Source organism: Aythya marila (genome assembly GCF_965140915.1).
Source record: "Aythya marila genome assembly, chromosome: 5".
NCBI lineage: Eukaryota > Metazoa > Chordata > Aves > Anseriformes > Anatidae > Aythya > Aythya marila.
In genome coordinates, this window is record NC_139046.1 from 35,969,874 (window position 1) to 35,989,192 (window position 19,319).

General features: G+C 40.9%; 1 protein-coding gene across 1 annotated transcript; it reads left to right on the forward strand.

Moving 5' to 3' along the window:
* The first annotated feature begins 6,366 nt into the window (after nt 1-6,366).
* MED6 (mediator complex subunit 6) lies at nt 6,367-16,403 on the forward strand. The gene is made up of 8 exons (XM_082762462.1): nt 6,367-6,397; nt 8,637-8,796; nt 9,829-9,920; nt 12,437-12,519; nt 13,245-13,353; nt 13,832-13,947; nt 14,738-14,765; nt 15,392-16,403. Exons 1-8 carry the CDS (start codon nt 6,376-6,378, stop codon nt 15,520-15,522), a joined length of 741 nt encoding a protein of 246 aa, XP_082618588.1. The 5' UTR covers nt 6,367-6,375; the 3' UTR covers nt 15,523-16,403.
* The last annotated feature ends 2,916 nt before the right edge of the window (nt 16,404-19,319 follow it).

A 19,319-nucleotide genomic window follows, 5' to 3' on the forward strand; every position in this document is an offset into this window, starting at 1 on the left:
ACGATGTGCAAGGCAGGGAGGTGTTGTGGTGCTTTCAATTATACAGGTGAAGCTCTGGTATAAAACAGGTTTGTCATTTGCTTGGAGCACATGGTGAATCTCTGCAATGTGAGCTCAATTGATTTAACTTGCTCTTTCCTATCAAAGTCTTATGCAGAATACTCACAACTGGACCACTCTTGGCTGATCTGGTCAAGGTGATATCCCCAGAAGGAGGTTTCTCCTATGTGCAGAATGTGCTGGAAAGTGTCCCCTTGCCAAGCTAGGTGGTTTCCATCATTGTATGTTGTGAGGGCAGGGTCACACCTACAGCCTCCTAAGGTGCTGTGAAGTGGCACAGCAAGGCTAATATCTCATTCTCTGGTGATGGGGAGTGCAGCACCAGTGTGATGGCTTGATATTTTTCTGGTACCCAAGGGACCAACCTTGCTTCCTTGGGAACATACTGAAGCCAAGATGAGATTCTTTGAGAAGAAAAACCCATCATTTTTTAAACACAGCTTATGATAGGAAGTATGTTACTCCTGCAGGAAGAAGGGATGGATGCTCCTGAGAATGGGATTCCTCTGCAAATTGCAGTGCAAAACATTTGAACTGACTTCTGGAGCATCTGTAATAGTTCCAAGAGCCCACGCTGAGCACTGATTCAGCTGTAGTTCCCCACCACATCGAGGACCTTCTAACTCAGAGGGCAGCAAGGTGAGGCTGAAAGCGCTCTCTGCAGCACCTTCTGAATGGAAGGGACAAGCAATCTGTACTTTCTCAGGCTCACCTGTAGTGACCAGGTGAATCCCCTCTCTAAAAGCACCTTGTACAAACTAAGCAGCCAAAGGTCCTATTTCGCTGTCAAGCTGAAAGGCTCCCACAAACTCGTGCCCTGTTGTGCCAGCTGTATACTGACCTGGAACTTTCCTCTGTGCAGAGCAGTATCCAGTTACCTGACAGACAAATCTTCGATGATGCTGTATTACCTGACTGAGGGGAACACTTCACTCTAGTGCCTTCGTGCAGAGACCAGTGGCCCAGGAGTCAGAGCTGACTGGTAGTGACCAGGTCAAGTCATCTGCTCAACCTGCTGTGCCAACCTTTGTTCATCCTCACAGAAAAGATTGTGGGCAAGGATCCTAATCCAACTCGGGCACTAAAAAATTAGCCTGGGATCAACATCTGGGCGACTTGTCCATCTTCAGTATTGTGTGGTGTGAAAGCACCGATGAAGGAGCAACATACCGGTCAGGTCAGAAATGTTTTTTATCGCTACCTGCAGGGGGAAACGTGTAAAAATACCGGGAAGGAAGCACAGGTGTTAGGGTTTCCAGGCAACCAACACCAGTAAAAAAATAACGTGAAAGGAGAGCGGGGAAGAAGTGATCCAATCAAAGACCTGCCCGGCCAATTAGGTGCCCAAGACAGTGATGAAGTGAGCACATTAAGATTTCATAGCAGGTGAAGAAACCTGCTTTAGGTGGACAGAAGGTGTAGAAAAAATTGTATGTGACTAAATAGACACGGTGGAGATGAAAACCATTTCACTGGAATAAAATCCTTTATTTTAATTATTATAAAACCTGGAGTTGTTCAAGCAGAGAGATTATTAGCAGTTTCATTTATATTCTGCCCCCGATGTTGCTTGTTTGCTTTTGCAGCTCTTTTGGAACAATGAAATTAAGCTTTTCTTTTTCGTTTCCTGATCTGGTCAGCCCCTCCATGTTTTGCTTCCTCCCACCGGGCTGCAATAAGCGCTGCCACTGTGTAACCCAGGGCTCACTGCCAAAGCAGAGCCCTGTTTTTAGCAGGAAACACAGCTAACCAGGAAAGCAAATCCTGATTTTGTTCATCAGATGAAACAGACTCTGTATTCTTCTAAAACCTTCTTTCAGATCAGCCAAATGCCTAAGGGCATAAAAATTGAGGACAATTTGGCCATATTATGTTTATAAAGCACTGCAAAACATTGGTATTCAAGCCTCCTGAATGATATTCAGTGTCTGTGTCTGTCTCCAAACCTGTGCATTTTTCAGGATGAGGTGCAACTTCTGGTTTTTCCACCAGTCCCACCTGCCCCGGGAGGTGACCCCACACCTGCAGATCGTGTCTGATGCTTTCTTTTCTGTCGTAGGCTCCCATGCTGACAATCTCAGTGCAGCAGCAGAAATACAATGACTTTACAGATGTCTGCAGAAACTAGAGGGCCAGCATCCTGAGTTACAGTGACGCTTTAATAAGAGATCGTGTGCTAGAGGACATAGCTGGTGCTTCTTTGCTTAGGATCTCATTTCCTCTCCTGCCTGCAGTTGTCGGCAACCATGTGACATCCTGACATTTCTTCTTTATTAACTTCTTGACAGATAGCCTTCTGGGGTTTATTATGAGACTAATTGTTTTCAAGAAGCCTTTAGGATGTTAGCAAGGTTTTATCTTTATTTTTTTTCCTGTGCCTTTGAACACGTGACTCTATAAAGCACTATGAGATGTGTTAAAATGCTCTGAGGATGCCAGCAGTCGTACTCGCACCGTCCCTCCGCTTCCCTGCTGCTTGCAGCAAAGAGCTGATAGCAGTGAGGGGGACCCAGTTTTGAAGAGGGCACCAGCTGCACCCATCATTGCAGCCACTTCAGTTAGATCTTCCCTGTGGCATTTTTCCAGTAGAAAAAAAAAAAAAAGAGCACACAAGCCTGGCTATTTTTTTCTACAGTCAATGCATGTGATTAGCAGTATTTATAAAAACTGTGCATAAAACAGTAGCTCAGGAAAAGGAAAAGTACAGGCAGATGCGCTAAACAAAAGAAGAAATTAACAGACTTTGAAGTCAGCAGAAGTGCCTGATTAAGGATGTAAAGAACAGATTTTGCACTTTGCCCATGTTATGTGTTTCTAAAGCATCATTCCACAATGCATTTTGAGGCCTGTGGGAAGCTATGCTGTAAAGGACTACATGTGTAGTATCATCTAAAGATACTGTGGACATTGTCACTCTTTTTAGGGTGGATACAAGGAAATCTCACCAGCAAAAATGTTAAAGCAAAATAAGGGGAACAAACTCAATCACTTACACCTTCCCCTTCTCCCTTTAAAATGTTGTGTTTTCAGCATTTTCTTTGCATTACCCGTAATTTTCTAGCACCGTTTTTATTACCCATAAATTTCTAGCACCATTTTTTTTTATCAAAACAAAGATAAAAGCATTTAAAATAACATTTTCCTATTCCTATTTACTATAAAATCAGTAGCAACTCACTCATTTCATATGTAATTGAAGCCCTGCAATTTTGCATTAGCATAGGAATTTAAATTTCCCTTGCAATTCACATGAGAGCTAGGTTTGCACAGAACAGTTAATAGGACTTGGAGCTTGTTACTATCAAACTGTGAATTCAAACATAGGCTGGCAGAATCCAAACTGCCGTGATAATCTCGCTGTTCAGCAGCCTCTAATATGTTTTGGAAACTGCCCAGAATATAATGAGAAGGATACAGAGACAGTGCTTTTTACCTGATGGCATATAGCTAGTTTGTTTTTTCTGCCACTGCGGTCTGCTAGAGATGTGCAGAGAGACAGCTTTCCTTCCATTTGTAGATGCAGTCCTCTCAATTTAGCTGTGTTTATTTGAGACAATAAAGGGAGTCCTTGCAAGTGTCCCCGTTGTACCCATAATGCGATCGGAGCATTCAGCACTACCGGTCCTGCATCCACTGGAGATACGGCAAATTGTAAATTAGGAGCAGTCTCTTTTGTTGTATGTATTCTATGTATAGATATGCCTAGCAGAGAGGGTCACATTAGGACACGATTCCTCATTAGCTCTGATGGGAGAAGTACATAGGAATAATTCTGCTGGGGGGAGGATGATATTAAATGACATCCAAACAGAAGGGCATGAAAGGATGCCAATTTTTATCCAAGTATTTTATGCATTTTTAAAACACACAGATAAATCCCTTGTGATTATGTCTAGATATCCATTCCTTAAGGTGCCTTTCTTTGACATTAAAAGCTGCGTGCATAAATTCCTCATTTTACCTACAGCATTCATCAGATCTCCATCCGTAATCCACACCTCCTGCTAACAAAGACAGAACAGAAATACTCATTAGGAGTCCTGCTTCAAAGAAGGCCGAGAGAAAAAAAAATCCTAGACTTTTATCCTGCGGTAGAAGGTGAAAATGTTACCAGATGAACAATTCTTTCCAGCAGTGCTTCAGCTAATCTCACCATGTAATGGAAGATTTATTATAAGCCATCAAACACCATTATTTCCAATACAGGAGTCTTTGCTTTTCAGCCCCTCACGCATCCAAAGACATACTTGCTCAGGAGAGGTGCAGAGTCAGCAGGAAAGATGGACAACATGAATAATTTAAGTGGAAGTCAAGTTCCCATTTGCTGCTTCGGAGAAATGGTTTGCACAAAAATGTAACGGGTTGGGGCATCACATACACTCCAGAAAGTTGGCTATTATTTGGCATTTACACTCTCAAGAAGGATTGGTCATGACAGGGATATTTAAAATTTGTGGTTTAGAATGGCAACCTATCATAATACTGTTTGGAAACACTCTGCTGTGGATAACTTTGGAGAGAAGTGTTTGACCAAGACATGGAACTGCTAACAATTAGCAGTAAACTGAGGAATGGGGATCTGCAGTGCATGTGCACATGTGAATTACATGGTGGGAAAATATGTCTACAAATGTTATCTCAGTAACAAGGGCTCAGCTGGCAAAGCTGAAAAATTAAGATTAGCTTTGATTTTTAATGCAATTAAAGACTGTCATGTGCTGTTAAAGACTGTATCATGTGCCAGGTTTTCATGGATTCCTTCTGCATTCAGAGTTCAGGATAGATGGTGCTTTTCTGTTCAATACTTTGTTTTCTGCCACTGTTTAATCATGTTTATTTATGCACATTATTTTTTTGCACATTAAGCAAATCCTGCTTTGAAGAGAGAATTATTAATTTCCTCGTGACACTCACCACCCCAGCATCATTATGTTTTTTTGAGACATTAATACATTTATTTCCACAAACCTCTCTGAGTTAAGGGACCTGATATCACCCCCCCCCCCCCCAACCCCCATTTCAGAGATGCAGCCTCGAGGCACAGAGATTACAAATATCTCATTTGGGGGTTTAAAATGAGATGGATATCAGTGAACTTGGCTTCTCAGAGTACAGAGAATTATAAAACATGCAAAATATGACAACTATAACTTTTTTTGCAGTGGGTGCTCAGCACATCTATAAGTCAGTTCCCTGGTGTCTGTCTCCAACAGGTGACGAACGAGATTACTGGACAACTGTAACAGCCAGAGCTTTGTTAATATAAGGTAAGACTATATCACTGGTAAGAATAGAGTCTAGCTCTCTAAGGCAGCATTATTTTGCCTCACCTATTTATCTTGTCACTTTCTGTAATGTTCACTTAGTACTTTGACATCTTGCAACTTTGGAAATTGGTAAAACAAATGATCTGCAGGCAGCTCTCCTTCACAGAAAACAATTTCAGTATATTTGCAAGTCATACATCAACTCCAACATCAACTCCAACATATTGAACAAGACAGAAATCTTGGAGGGGAGGAATGCTTGTGATTCAGTCCATCTCATAATGCATCTGCACAAGAGGATCAGATAAAGAGTAAATAAGCAGCCTCAGTTCTGGTTTGTCCTAAGTCAGTTTGGGGCCCCTCGGTACAAAAAGGTCATGGAGGCCCTGGAGTGTGGGGCTAAGAAGGGCTAGGAAGCTGGTGAACGACCTTGGAGCACAAGTCCTATGAGGAGCTGTGAGGGAACTGGGGGTGTTTGGTCTGGAGAAGAGGAGGCTCAGGGGAGGCCTTACTGCTCTCTGCAACTCCCTGAAAGGAAGGTGTGGGGAGCTGGGGGTCAGCCTCTTCTCACAGATAACTAGTGATAGGACTAGAGGGAATGGCCTCAAGTTGCACCAGGAAAGGTTCGGGTTGGAAATGAGGAGACATTTTTGCTCAGAAAGAGCAGTCAGGCACCGGGACGGGTTGCCCAGGGAGGTGGTGGAATCACCATCCCTGGGGGTGTTCAAGGAAAGGTTGGACGTGGTGCTTGGGGACATGGTTTAGTGGGTGACAATGGTGGTAGGGGCTTGTTGATGACCAGAGGATCTTGGAGGCCTTTTCTACCCTTAACGACTCCGTGATTCTATTTTTCCACCTGCTGAATTCAGCTCTTCACCCCATAACCCCCACGGCCAGCCCTTAGGACGGCAATGCGAGGCAACAGCGTGTGGCGGCCTCCAGCCCCCTCACGCAGCGGGGCCGCCGCCGCCATCCGCGCCAGCACCGCCTGGCCTGGCGGGGCGCTCCTCCCGCCGCCGCCGCTTCCGGGCCTCGCTGAGGCGGCGCCATGGCGGCCGTGGATGTGCGAGGTGCGGCCGGGACGGGGGAGCGGGGGATCGAGGGGGGATCTGAGGGGATCGAGGGGGTCGGGGGCAAGCCGCGGAGCCCTTCTGGAACGGGAGGGGGTTGGGTGGGGGTTCCGGCATGGGGACACGAAGAGAGCGCTCCGGGGAGCGGGAGGGTGAAAGGTAAACGAAGGGTTTTGTCCTGGGCGGGTGAGTTGCTGAGGAGGTGGGGATGGGGGGGACCACACCAAGAGCAGCCCTGCTGGGTCTGAGAGCAGTTGGGATGCTTGGCATTGAGCAGGCGTGGGGTCTGAGCCTGAGAGCACACCCTTACATCCAGGTTTGTCGTTTGTTGATCGGTCTGTGCCTGTCATCGGGAGCTCAGCTCAGCCCCTTTGAGAGCAATCCATGCAAGCAAGAATATTTGAAATGTAGTAAGAGGATGTGTTACAGCAAGAATGCAAGTGCTTCAGGCTTTGATTTTGTTGGGAAGGAAAATTTGTCTTCTGGTTTTAAATTGCATTTAGGATAATTAACGCTACTACAGCTTAAGTGCTTAATAAAGGTACATGCTATGTACTGAGATTCCTTTTTATTTTTTTTAATAGGGGAGATAATGGTGTATGTGAAAAAACCCATGAATGCCCCCTGTTCTATGAAGTAGTTAGGCTGGCAGGCCTGGGATTGACAGGGCAAAGCGATTTACTTGTGATTATTATCCTGCGTTTTTTCTTGTCTTGTGGGGCAGGCAGTGTTACTTTGCTAGCTGTTCCTCAGGGGAGCTGCTAACAGTGTATGGAACTGAGCTGGCCATCCTTGGACATAAAGAGTTCTTGCAGAAGTAAAATATTCACGGCGGAGTGTTGAGTAGGATTTCAGGATTGGCAGATAATGCGTGCAAGTGGAGGAGTGGTTCCTGTGAGAAGGGAGTTTCCAGTTGTTATTCAGTCTGCAGTGGCTTCTCATCACTTACATTTTGTTGTTTTTTAATTCTAAGCATCACATGCCTTTGTTGCCTGCTTTCTCATGTCTCATGAATTGCTTGCTGTTATCATAATTTAAATAGCTAAATTTCAGGGTGTCTTTCAGGATGCCTTGTGGATCTTCAGTGTTAGCAGATTTGTTGGCTACAGAACCAGTTGCTGACTCTGGTTTCTTTGGTCTGTCTTTAACTTTGACAATTCAAGTGCTTGAGGAACATAATTTTACTGCAGTGTGATTGTAAAATTCAAGGACTTAAATTCAGATGTCCCCACATGTATAGAAATTTACCTGGCATGTAACAATTTCCATGTTACAAAGTGTATTTCATTTATAAAGCTTACCTGTTCTGTATGGTTGTGAATACCTGCGTAGTTAGATTTCTGTAAGCCCCACTAAGATACTGAGTAAGTAATTTGCCACAGAGTATTTGGCAAATTACTGTAGAATCTGTTGTTTGTGAATGCTGGGGAACATGGGACCAAAGTTAGTATCTTTATTTTCTGGTGTGTTGTTTTTTTTGGTTTATTATAGATTTCCCCAGCATCAAACACAATCATTTTTGAAACGTAATGGTATCAGATGCTGTGATATCACTGAGATTTATTTTAATAGCATAACATTGTAGAAATGTTAACAACACCACTGTTTTGTTTCATTATATAGATCTCTGTAATGTTTTACTTTTCAGTACCATGGTTTAGGGCTTGGAAACTATTTTTTCTCAGAAATAAGCTGTTTTAAATGTTACCAGGCTCAGATTTAGTGTAATGTTTCTCACTTTTTCCCCCCAGTAATAGATTCTAGCTGAGTTCAGTAAATTCAGCTTACCAAAGATGTAGGTTTCATCAGTGCCTTTGTTATTCTCTCTACTCAGCAAATGCTGTGGTTCCTAAAATAAATCTATATGATACTACTACGTAGGTTTAAGCTGATATGCGATATAAGTTAACCAACTCCCACTGACCCATGCGTGCACGTGTTCACATGCCTGCGTGCACGCACCCTGCTCCATTTTTGAGATGTTAAAAGTATACCAGCAGCTAGTAATGAAGAAAAGCAAAATGCAATAATTAAACAAGATTGTATTTCTGTTGTGTATGTAGAGCAGAACTGCAGAAGGCTAAAGGATACCGGTTATGATTTGAACTCTAAAATGCATTTTTAATTCAAACTGGTTTGTGGGGGGCTGCTGTAATCATTAACTGATGGCAATCTACTCTTGGAGATGTTTGCAGTGTTCCTGCCTGTTTTGGTATTCAATGTAAGTTTCTCTTCCCAGATAACCTCTTGGGAATTTCCTGGGTGGACAGTTCCTGGATTCCAATCCTAAACAATGGGAGTGTGTTGGACTACTTCTCGGAGCGAAGTAACCCGTTCTACGACCGAACGTGTAATAATGAAGTTGTCAAAATGCAGCGGATGACCTTGGACCATCTGAAGTAAGTTGCAATCTGGAACTGCTTCCCACTAGTGTCATTTGTCCCTCCATCCAGAGGCTTTGATAGTTGAACAGAAGCATGCTGGAAACCTCCTGTTCTGTGCTTTGTAGTCCCACCGCTTGCCAGGGAGCCCAGCTTCTTTTTTAATTAGAGTACTTAGGTGCCTTCTACTTCCTCTCATGCCATCATGCCATTTCAAGGAGTATTGAGCATGAAGGATTCTAGCTATATCCTGAGATTCTAGTAAATCACCTTTTAGAAATTTCTAATTAGAATATCTGTCTTCTTTCATTGTCCAGCTCAACAGAAACTGGGCAATGGTAACATCTTTAAGCGTTTTTTCTACGGTCAATAGGGTTTATGTTAGGGGATACTTTGCATTCGTAAGTCGTTTGCGATTCCATGTCCCACTGGCTCCTTGCCATAATTAGTACAGAATTCCTCCGAGGAGCTGGCTTTTTAGTACGGATAATAAAAGTATTGAGTGTTGTAAATAAACTGATCACAGATGGTTGTGTGATGGGATTGCAGCATGTGCAAGTTAACTTTCTTTGCAGTTTCCCATCTGCTACACTGAGCACAAGTGAGATATTTGCGAACTATTTAAAGACTACAATGTGATAAGGAGTGTGCAAGCTGAGCTAAAAGTTCATTGGTAAAGCCCCTTGTGTTTGGATGTGCTTGCAGAGAGGCTTTCAAGTGACAGACACAGATGGTCACATCAAACACTGGTCCTTTGTTTCTGTGTTTAGATGACATCTTTGTGTTAATAGATTGTGTCATCTTTCTTGCTCGTTACTTGTCTGCTAATGTGTTCAGCTCGGATGTGTGAGGTGTTGCAATTCCCTTTTTCTATGCAGGTAGGTTTTAATAGCTAGCTCAGGAAATCCTGTGCCTTTATTTACTGAGCATTATCAATAAGCTTCCAAAGCATGACAGCTTTATCCCTGTGCTGCCAGGCCCTTGATAGCTCTTCACATCCCACAGATTTTGCTTTGAGAAAGATTTTTATTCTGGTTGTTTCTATTTCAGCCAGATGGTTGGAGTGGAGTACATTCTTCTTCATGCTCAAGAGCCCATTCTCTTCATTATCCGAAAGCAGCAAAGGCAATCTCCAACACAAGGTAAGGTTGTTCGCTTCTTGCCCCTCTCGAGAAGGCCAGTCAGTTAATCCCTTTTATCTGTTTCTAATTTGTTTGAGCACTTCTGGCACCTCTTTTCTGTTGTTATCTTAAACCTAAGTATAAGGTTAGGAGGCTGTGTATCAGAGGTGGGGTGGAGTTACTATGTCTAGCAGGGTGACCTCTGGTGTGTTCAGAGCAGGGATTGCCATCTCGTGGTGAAATGGGAAGAGTGCACTGAGAACAGGCTACCCTGTGGTGTGTGTGTTCATGTACCACGTCTTACTTACGTGTTTGGCTAGCCAAGATTTTTTGTTTTGTTTAAATATAAGGCTAATGATATCATTAGCTTAATTAGAGCTAATCATCTGAAGTGGCTAGTATTTATTTATTTATGTATTTTTGAGGAGGAGTACCATGATCCCCATTGGTCAGGGAGAGGGATCATTCCTGCGTTTGTCATTTTTTCATTCTGCACTATTTCTGCCTTCGGCTGTAGTTTGGGTGAACTGCTGAGTAGGATCTTGTCAGTGGAAGACAACCTTTCTAAAAAAGGACCATGAGATGCTTCAGATACTTCTTTTGTTTGTTCTTCTGAGATCTTTATATTTTTGAAATCATTAGACCTTTCCAAGTTTTGAATGAAATACCTTTAGCTTTTCTCTCCTTTGCAGGCAGCTGGATTCAGTATTCCTTTTTAACCTTAAATTTGTTAGCTGTGCATGTGCAATTAATTAAAAAAGCAAACACAATTCAATGGATATTGAAATGTTTTCTCTGTTTACTCCGTATACATGTAAAGTACTTCAGGTTACTTCTGAGTAAACCTTACAGAAAAGAAGAGCAGGGTTAATGCTAGTTGTTTTCTAAAGTTGTTTTTGTTTAGTGACTTAGACACTGCATTTGCATTTTGCTCTTGTATAGGACTCTGAGTTATCTAGCAATGCTTCTTATTTGCGTGTATCAGATATTCTGATAAGATTCTTATTTGCGTGTATCTGTACTGAAAAAGAACATACATGATTCCTCCTGTAATGGATTTTCCAGTTGTTCCTTTAATAAACGTTTTGAATCTAGCTTTCGAAAGGTGCATATGGAAATGTCACGCACCCCTAAAGTTCCTGTTTAGACGCTTCTTAAATTGAGAGTAGATTTGTGGCTTCCACAACAAGGGTGTTCAGACCTCTGCTGTAGTACTAATGTGCATATGGTGGAACTTAACTGGGACTTCAGTGATGTTTTTCCCATTGTGATTGTACAGTTTGTGCTAGACACCTTGTTTGAATCACATAGTTCCCTGGCTCAAATGTTACCCATATGTCTTATCGTGGTACAAATATTAGTGTATTTGAGACGTGGGAAACTAAATTGTAATGAGTTCACAGCTAGTGTTGAGTAATCAGGGAGGACTAGTGCAGGTCTGTCTTAGGATTTCTCTGTGTTTAAAAAAAAAAAACTTCAAATTCTTTGAGCCAAGACTTAGCCCATTTGAAGTGGTTAAAGTTTTCTGGAAAAAAAAATAGACCCAATGATTAGGGAGAGTTGTCTGTCCAGGAAAGTAGGCGGCTTGGGTACAGAGCTGGGAGGTGGTAAAGCTGCTGGTCTGTGTCTTTCACCACTTCTAAGGAAACGCTGAGAAGGAACTCCTCTTTCTTTTTAGAAGTGGGCACTGGCTGCAATATGCACCCAGTTGTCTTGGTCTGTTAATTAGGGCAGGTGTCCAAGTTTTGTAAAATGCAAGTACTGGAGGAATTGGGTCCTGTCAGTAAAAAGGTTGTGAAAGAATGAGTTAAATCAGATGGAGGAGCCAGAACAGACCTGTGCACAGGCAAGAGTCTTGGGAATGGGAAGCAGGCAGCATCATGATAGCTTCTCAACTGAAGAATGCTTGGCAGAACGTTATGGAGACAATTGAGATGTTTCTCTGCACTGCAGCTCTATTGATGAGGAATTTTTGATCCGTTAATAGAGGTTGTCCCATACCTGATATAGCAAATGGCTGCTTTGGAAGGTTGTGGGTTTCTTCTTTTTTTTTTTTTTTTGGTAGAATGTTGCTAACTTAGAAAGGCATGCTGTGCACATGCTTAGCTGCCATTGGGCTTGGGACATTTAAATTTAGCTGATAAGATTGCACAGGCTGTAGAAAGCTGACCCCAGAAGAATGAGATTTTTCGTTGTTGTGGATTTCTGTCAGTAGCAGAGACTGATGCTACTTCCAGTGCAATTCCAGTGTATTAGCCCTGAATATCCCAGCTCTTGCAAGATCAATTATTTGCTTGCAGTAGGAGAGGACTTAAATCTGATGCTTTTCTCTCTGTAAAGCAGGCGTTGGGGTTTTTCCCCTTATCCCTTTTGGGAATGGTTCAAATAAAGCGCCTTTGAGGAAAGACTTAGAAGATGAAACTTTGTGGTGAAATGGATATTGCAATTTCAACTGTTACTACTGAAATTCAACAAATATACGGTCTTCAGCCAGAGCTTTAAACTGATCCTGCATATCTGTTTTTTTCTCCCCACAGTTATTCCACTGGCAGACTACTACATTATTGCTGGAGTGATTTATCAGGCACCTGATCTAGGGTCTGTCATTAATTCCAGAGTTGTAAGTGTTCTGTACATTTGATATATCAGTTTGTATCTGCTTTTATTTTTGATCATTCCCTAGGCTTTTTAAATCCTTCCTTCACTCTACTACAATACTACACTATTTTCTCCCCCCTTTCTTCTACCCTAAATAGTATGCAATAAGTTAAAGCAAATGCCACTGGGTAATGTGGTGTGCATTCACTGTGGAAATGTAAGATCTCGGAAGAGTGCAGTGTGGTGTAGAAGGCAGGATGCATTCCTTAAGGATTGAGGGATCAGAATAACTGAAGGTAGACAATTGGCAGAATGTGAGGTTCAAACAATCAAAAGAAAAATTAAGTGACAAATACATTGGAAACAGTAATTAAACATGTTGAACTTCAGATGTTCATGTTAAAGTAATGTGAAATTTCTCTTTAAATGAAACTTCTGTTTTTACGTTAGTACGGATTTCTCTTTAAATTAAACACTCAAGTTTGTTTTAATTTCTTCTTTTGTCCTGGTAAACAGCTGTTTTTGCAAGTTTTTATCTGTAAGTTAAGAAAAAAAGACACCAACCTCAGTTGTACAGGATCCTGTTACAAGGATTATGTTCTTGGTCTGAAACTAGCTGTCCCAAGTTTCCTTCTCAGAACAAAAAGGAATATAGAATACTAATTTTAAAATCCATACATAAAAAATATAGTACTGTACTTTCTTCCTAAATTCTGAAGACTGCCTTATATTGTCTCGTTCTGAAAGCTCACTGCAGTGCATGGAATTCAGTCTGCTTTTGAAGAAGCAATGTCCTACTGTCGCTATCACCCATCAAAAGGCTATTGGTGGCATTTCAAAGATCAAGAGGAACGAGGTAGGATTCCTGGTTGCTCCTGTGTGCCTTGGGAGAGGGGGAGGGTAATACAGGGAAGGTGAGAAGGAAGAGTTTGAGGCAGTGCATGGTGGTGGTGTAGGGATGAGGTTAAGTGCCTGTTCTGACTGAAGGGTAAGTTGGTGCTCCCTGCCAGGTGGAAGGGTTCTTGTTATTCTGTGCTGGTGCGTGTAGACATTGAGGCATGGGTGGGAGATGATAATGGTGAGCTATCTGTCAAGAAAATGGACTCAACTTCAACCCACTGGGAACTGAAGTAGGCTTTCAGAAGCCAAACCATTTTGTTTTGAGGTAAAAAATCATTTTGTCTTCCACCAAAAAAAAACAAGCAGCATATGTCAAAGAGAAAAATGGAGATGAAGTTCAGAGGAGAGAGACATACCAACTTGTTGTACAACAGAGAATTGCTAAGAGAACAGAACTTTTAATGTAGCTTCTTCTTACATTTTTGTGCTTGCAGAGAAAGCTAAACCAAAAGCCAAGAAGAAAGAAGAACCAAGTTCTATTTTCCAAAGGCAACGGGTAGATGCTTTGCTTCTAGACCTAAGACAAAAGTTTCCACCCAAATTTGTTCAGGTATGATGCTTAAAAGCCGCAGTGTTACTGTAACTTACTCTGAACTTAATGCAGTCATGAGTACTTGAACAGCTGAAACTGACAGCGGGAATCTTCGTGGCTTTCTATGACAGTAATGCAAGCTAGGTAATAAATTTGACAATGAAGCCTTTGATTTGCATGTGGGATTCCCCTCTGTAATTACAGGAGTTACCAAGACCTTGGCAAAACTGTGAGGGTAAATGTTACTGTACAAATTCCTTATCTATTCATAGAAGGTCTGTTTTTGTCAGCTATCAGATTTTGCTGCTGCTTCCAGTTTCCTGCTTTGTGAGCTGAATCAAACCACCACAGCTATTGTGTTTTAGTTACTCCATTGTTCTGGATGCCCATTAATCAGCATGGAAATTCTCAGCATTCTGTGAGGCTGATGTGATTTACCTCTGGTGATCTCTAATAGCCCTTTGTTCTATCAAGTCTTCTGGTTAGCGGCAATGAAAATGATTTTTACAGCAACTTGAAAAACTGCTCTTCAGATATTGGGAAGGATGGGCTATCTGAGCATATTTTGATTTAGTTCTTTTCAGCTGTCAGGGGAAAAACAACATTAAAAAAATGAGTATTTCTATTTAAACAAAATCAACTTAATTTTTTAAAGTGTATTTAGTGATGTGTTCAACAGCCCTCCCTTCTACCCTCAACTCACGTGTAACAGGACGTTGCTTGGTGTGTATTCTTAAGTGAATACTAGGAAGGGTCAAGAACTATGACTTTGATTCCACTGATTTTCTGTTTTTTTCTTCCTCCACAGCAAAAGCCTGGAGAAAAACCTATCCCAGGTAAAATTCTAATATTACCACAAAATATTTATTATAAAAAAAAAAAAAAAAAAAAGGCTATATGTAGCAGTGTCTTTCAGTTGCTCTTTGAGCTCCTCACCATTTCTACTGAGGTGCTTAGGGATTCTGGCATTGCCCCGCTGTGCAAAGTACTAGGTAAGAGCAGAGCTCTCTCTGACAGCCAGAGTGAAATTGAAGAAACGAGTATTCTGCTCCCTCTCTTGAAAATGTCTTGCCCTTTTCATCTGTACAAACTGTATTGCCTACCAGTCCAAATGCAGGAAATGGTCTTTGAAAGCACCAGGTAGGGAAAGGGTAAAAGAGGGAAGGAATAGTTTGGTCAGTCTGGCATCCTAGTGATTTTAGCAAAGTGCTACAAGCTTAAGAAAGCATGTGAAGGCTTTTAGGTGATCTTAAGCAACCATGAAACAGGAAAAGCATGAACCAGATTTCAAACCATTCCACTTCTTAAAATCTTTATAGGTATGAGTTTAGTCCATGGTTGTTCTTAAGCCTTTGTAATTAATTTTGTCCCTTTGAAATCAACAATATTTTTTAAGTACTCTGAAGAATATTTTAGGAATGGAAATTGGAAGTTTAACATTGTTTTGCTGTTACTTCTTAAGTGGATCAAATCAAGAAGGAACCAGAACCAGCCCCTGAAGCTGTCAAGCAAGAGGAAAAAGAGACTGTAAAGAACGCTCAGCAGACCGCTAGCGCTAAAGGACCACCTGAAAAACGGATGAGACTCCAGTGAAGGGAGAAGTTGTTACACGTCTGGATTAGTAGCTGGAAAACTGCAGATTCCTGCTCCCCTTTCTTCATATTTAAGCTCTTCAACTAAGACTGACAATTCAGGGATTGAAGTCCCTGTAACAGCTTTTTCTGTAGAAGCCTGTCACAAAAATTTTAATGGAGGATGTGAGTTGCCTCAAAGAAGGTGTTCTCAGTATTTGTCCTGTTTTGAATGTTGACTCCTGGGAATGGGTCTTACAGGGATGTATTTTGCAGCCTTCTGAAAGCTACAAACCCCTGCCTCCATTCTGTCTTTGTTTCCTATGTAAAAAGAAAAACTTTTATTAAAAAAATCTGAATCCTCAGCAAATAAAATGTTGGCTGCTACAATGCCTTTCTTAAATACTTTGTTAGTAGCAAATATGCCATATGTGCTGGCATTACTATTTTTTTTCTCGAATATCAGAATATATCATGCTATTTTGAGGAAGGCAAGTTCCAACTAAATGATTTAGGCTGCCTGCTATAAATTGTTGTGCCTTTAGTGTGCTTGGGATAAAGATCAGAAATTCGATAGCTGGAGACTCAAGTCTGTGTTATTAGATACCAAACTGCTCTAAGCCTCTGATACATTCTTGGGCGCTTATTTTACTTGAAGGGTTAGCTAGTGTTTTATAATAAAACCTAGACTTCTGAGGGAGACTTATGATGGTATAAAACAGGCTAAATTTTCTTGCGGTTGCAAACTCAGAGTGAGACTGTTTACATTTCTCCTTTTTACCACACTGTCACTCAAATATCAATTACATACCTCTTCATCTGTGCTTCTAGCACCTTCTTGCTGCATCTTGCCACCTTGATTAGTCATCTGCCTTTTAGACCTGAGGAGGTAGGGCCGTGGAGGAGAAGGATTGCTAACAGTAATGCACTTTGCTACTTAGGTATGCTGCTTACAGAAATCATGTTTTTGGCTTGCAGAAGAAAAAAAAAAAAAAAGAAGCCATTGATTGCAAAGAAATGACTGTTGGTTTCTTTTTTTCTTTTTTTTTTTCTTTTTTTTTTTGTCAAAATAGTGGAGCAAACCTTGTTTTATTTTCCCAAATCTGCTTTCTTGCAGTAAACAACAAAAAGGGCTGTACATAGCCTATAGAATGTACGTAGGAAGGAAGACTAAGATATGCTTAGATTGTTGCCTCAGATTTATTTTGAGGTTATGAGAGAGACTTTATTTCTGTTCAGTAACTATCAAAGAGTTCTGACTGGATAGCTATTGAACAATGGAAAGACCCATGTAATTTTTGTCCTGTAATCCACAGCTGTAACAGGAAATACAAATAAGCTGATAGCTGTTCACTGTTGGTGCAGATATTAGAAATAGAATTGATATATCAGCATACTTAAGTGTGTATTAGGTTAAATATGTATTACGTGGGTGAATTTTGAACAGCTATTTCTTGAAACATTGATGGAAGTAGATAATAAGGTAGTATGAACTATTAAATCATTATCTATAGAGAGAGAACAGTTATTCTGGAATGCTCAAAACAAGATGGAACTAATTATTTAGGCTTGAATAATTACCAGGTAGCATGAATACACTAAGAAAAGGATGTTGCTTCTTTCTTGTATTAAAGAAATTACCTGAAAGGAAGGAGCTCAAGAAGTATCAAAGCCAAAGCCTTGTCTACCCACGTGGTGGAAAGGGGACATCTCCAGAAATGAGGCACGAGTGGTGAGGAAATTCAAGAGTCCCTACTGAGTTTTTCATATCCAGGTAAAGTTCTTGGAAAGGGCTGTTAATGCAGTTGAAGTTCTACGTGGTTATTCATATCAGTAAGAACCTGTAAGCTATTTGGAAAAACCTTAAGTTAAGAAGATGACTAGATTGCACTGTAATGAAGATCTAGCTTTTTTTTTTTTTTTAGGAGGAAAATTAACTACTTGCACATCAAAGAAAGATTTGAAATTACCAGCAAAGGAAAGATATCTTGCCTATTGCTAAAGGCATGCCAGAATGGTCAAAAATAGATGCTGGAACACATGGTTCGAGTAAAGAATTCTATTAGTAACTGGGTTTCCCCTGAAATAAATTATGTTGTACAGCTCAAATTCTAGAAAATGAATTCTGCCAAAGTACAGGGTTTTGAAGAAGGGCAGTAATAGGAGTAGGAGAAAAAAATCTATGAAGTCACTGGTAGGACCAAGACTTCAGTGTCTTAGGAAAGAAAAGACAAATATTGAGTCTTTATAAAATTAAATGAGTGCTGCAAAGCAAGCAGGGAAGTGGAGAGACCTTGTTCTGTCTTGCATTACAGGTATACAGGGACAAGCTAATGAAGCTGAATGTAATTACATTTGAAATGAATCATACTTCATGCTCAGAGCTTATGATTATTTAGAGATGAGGGTGAAACTTGAGGGGGCAGTCTGTCCTTATGGTTGCCTCCTGTAACAGTGTTTTTGCTTTCTGCAGATGACCAGGTATTGGCCAGTGTCAGACAGGGCATTAAAAAGGATGGACTCCTGGTCTGATCCAGTCTGTTAGTGCCAACATCTAAGCTATTGAGAGGGTAGAAAATGGCTTCCATGCATGAAAAAGAGAATTAGAATATGATAACTCTCTTTGAGGGGAATGATCTCTTCCTGAAAAGCAAATGAAAATCAAGAGCTGTAAAAAGCACAAATTGTATTATAAAGCAATGGGGAGCATTATCAATGAATGTGTGGATTTCTTAGCTGTCTTGCAGTGCTGAAGGCTTACTGTGCTTGGGAGTCAGGAATTGAAATCTTTTCTGATCCTGTTATTTGCTGACAAGATATTCTCAATTTTATCAGTTAAATAAGCTTTGATATTAACTTGCTGAAGTGATGTTATATCAGTTATTACTGCTAAACTCCAAGTAATATACTGTCAAAAAGCTGTTAAACTGTTATCTAGTCAGTTATATTTCTCAGTGTGTGAGAACCTAAGTCTTTTTTTTCTCTCTGGTGTTTTTACAGTGTCTCTTGTTAGGAACCTGAGCACTGAAGTCCAAAGTCCTTCAGAGGACATTCAGTATTTGTAAAGCTTATAAGGTCAGAGGTTGGACTCGATGATCTTGAGGTCTCTTCCAACCTAGAAAATTCTGTGATTCTGTAAATGAAAGGAAATAAGGAAGCAGTTCCAAAATTTGTACTGTGTGTCACTTGCTTTTGCATAAAGGAGGTATTTGGTTGTATAATGGATCTTTAATTTTTCTCTGCTTTTAGGTTTCAATCAGGTAGTTGCAGGAACTAAAAATGACCAAAAAATCTAATATGAACATTCTCCTGAGAGCCTGGAGGTACATATTAATGTCTGCATACATGTCCATATGAACAGATAGGCATACAAATGAGTATATACATATGCACACACATTTGCAAAAAACTGGCCACATTACAGGAAGAGAGGGAGTTTTGCTATCTCAGTTCATTATGTAAAACTAAGGGTATCTGAAATGCGACATAAATACTGTCCTTTCTGCTCTTCACCAAGTGAAGTGTGACCAGGTGATGCACTTTGCTCATTCATTCCTCTTTGCCACCCTGCCTCCATATTTCGTATTTTGGTAACCTTTTGATAGTCAAAAAAGTTATATGTCATTTGGACAGTCTGTACATGTTGTTTGCCAAAGAAAGCTGTAGTTGGAGCAAGGTTAGAGGGATATAGGCAATGGGAAAAAGACAAAGGGGTAGATACTAGCTTTATTTTTAGATGAGGCGTTCCCTGTGAAGAAAATTAAGATATGTTATGCAAATAGGTTGTGGCTTCACTGAGCAGACAGATGGCTTCTGAAC

Coding starts and splice junctions, on each gene's coding strand:
- MED6 (XM_082762462.1), top strand. CDS start 6,376: ATGGCGGCCGTGGATGTGCGAG. Junction 8,797..9,828: donor ATGACCTTGGACCATCTGAA/GTAAGTTGCAAT, acceptor TTTCTATTTCAG/CCAGATGGTTGGAGTGGAGT. Junction 12,520..13,244: donor CTGTCATTAATTCCAGAGTT/GTAAGTGTTCTG, acceptor TCGTTCTGAAAG/CTCACTGCAGTGCATGGAAT.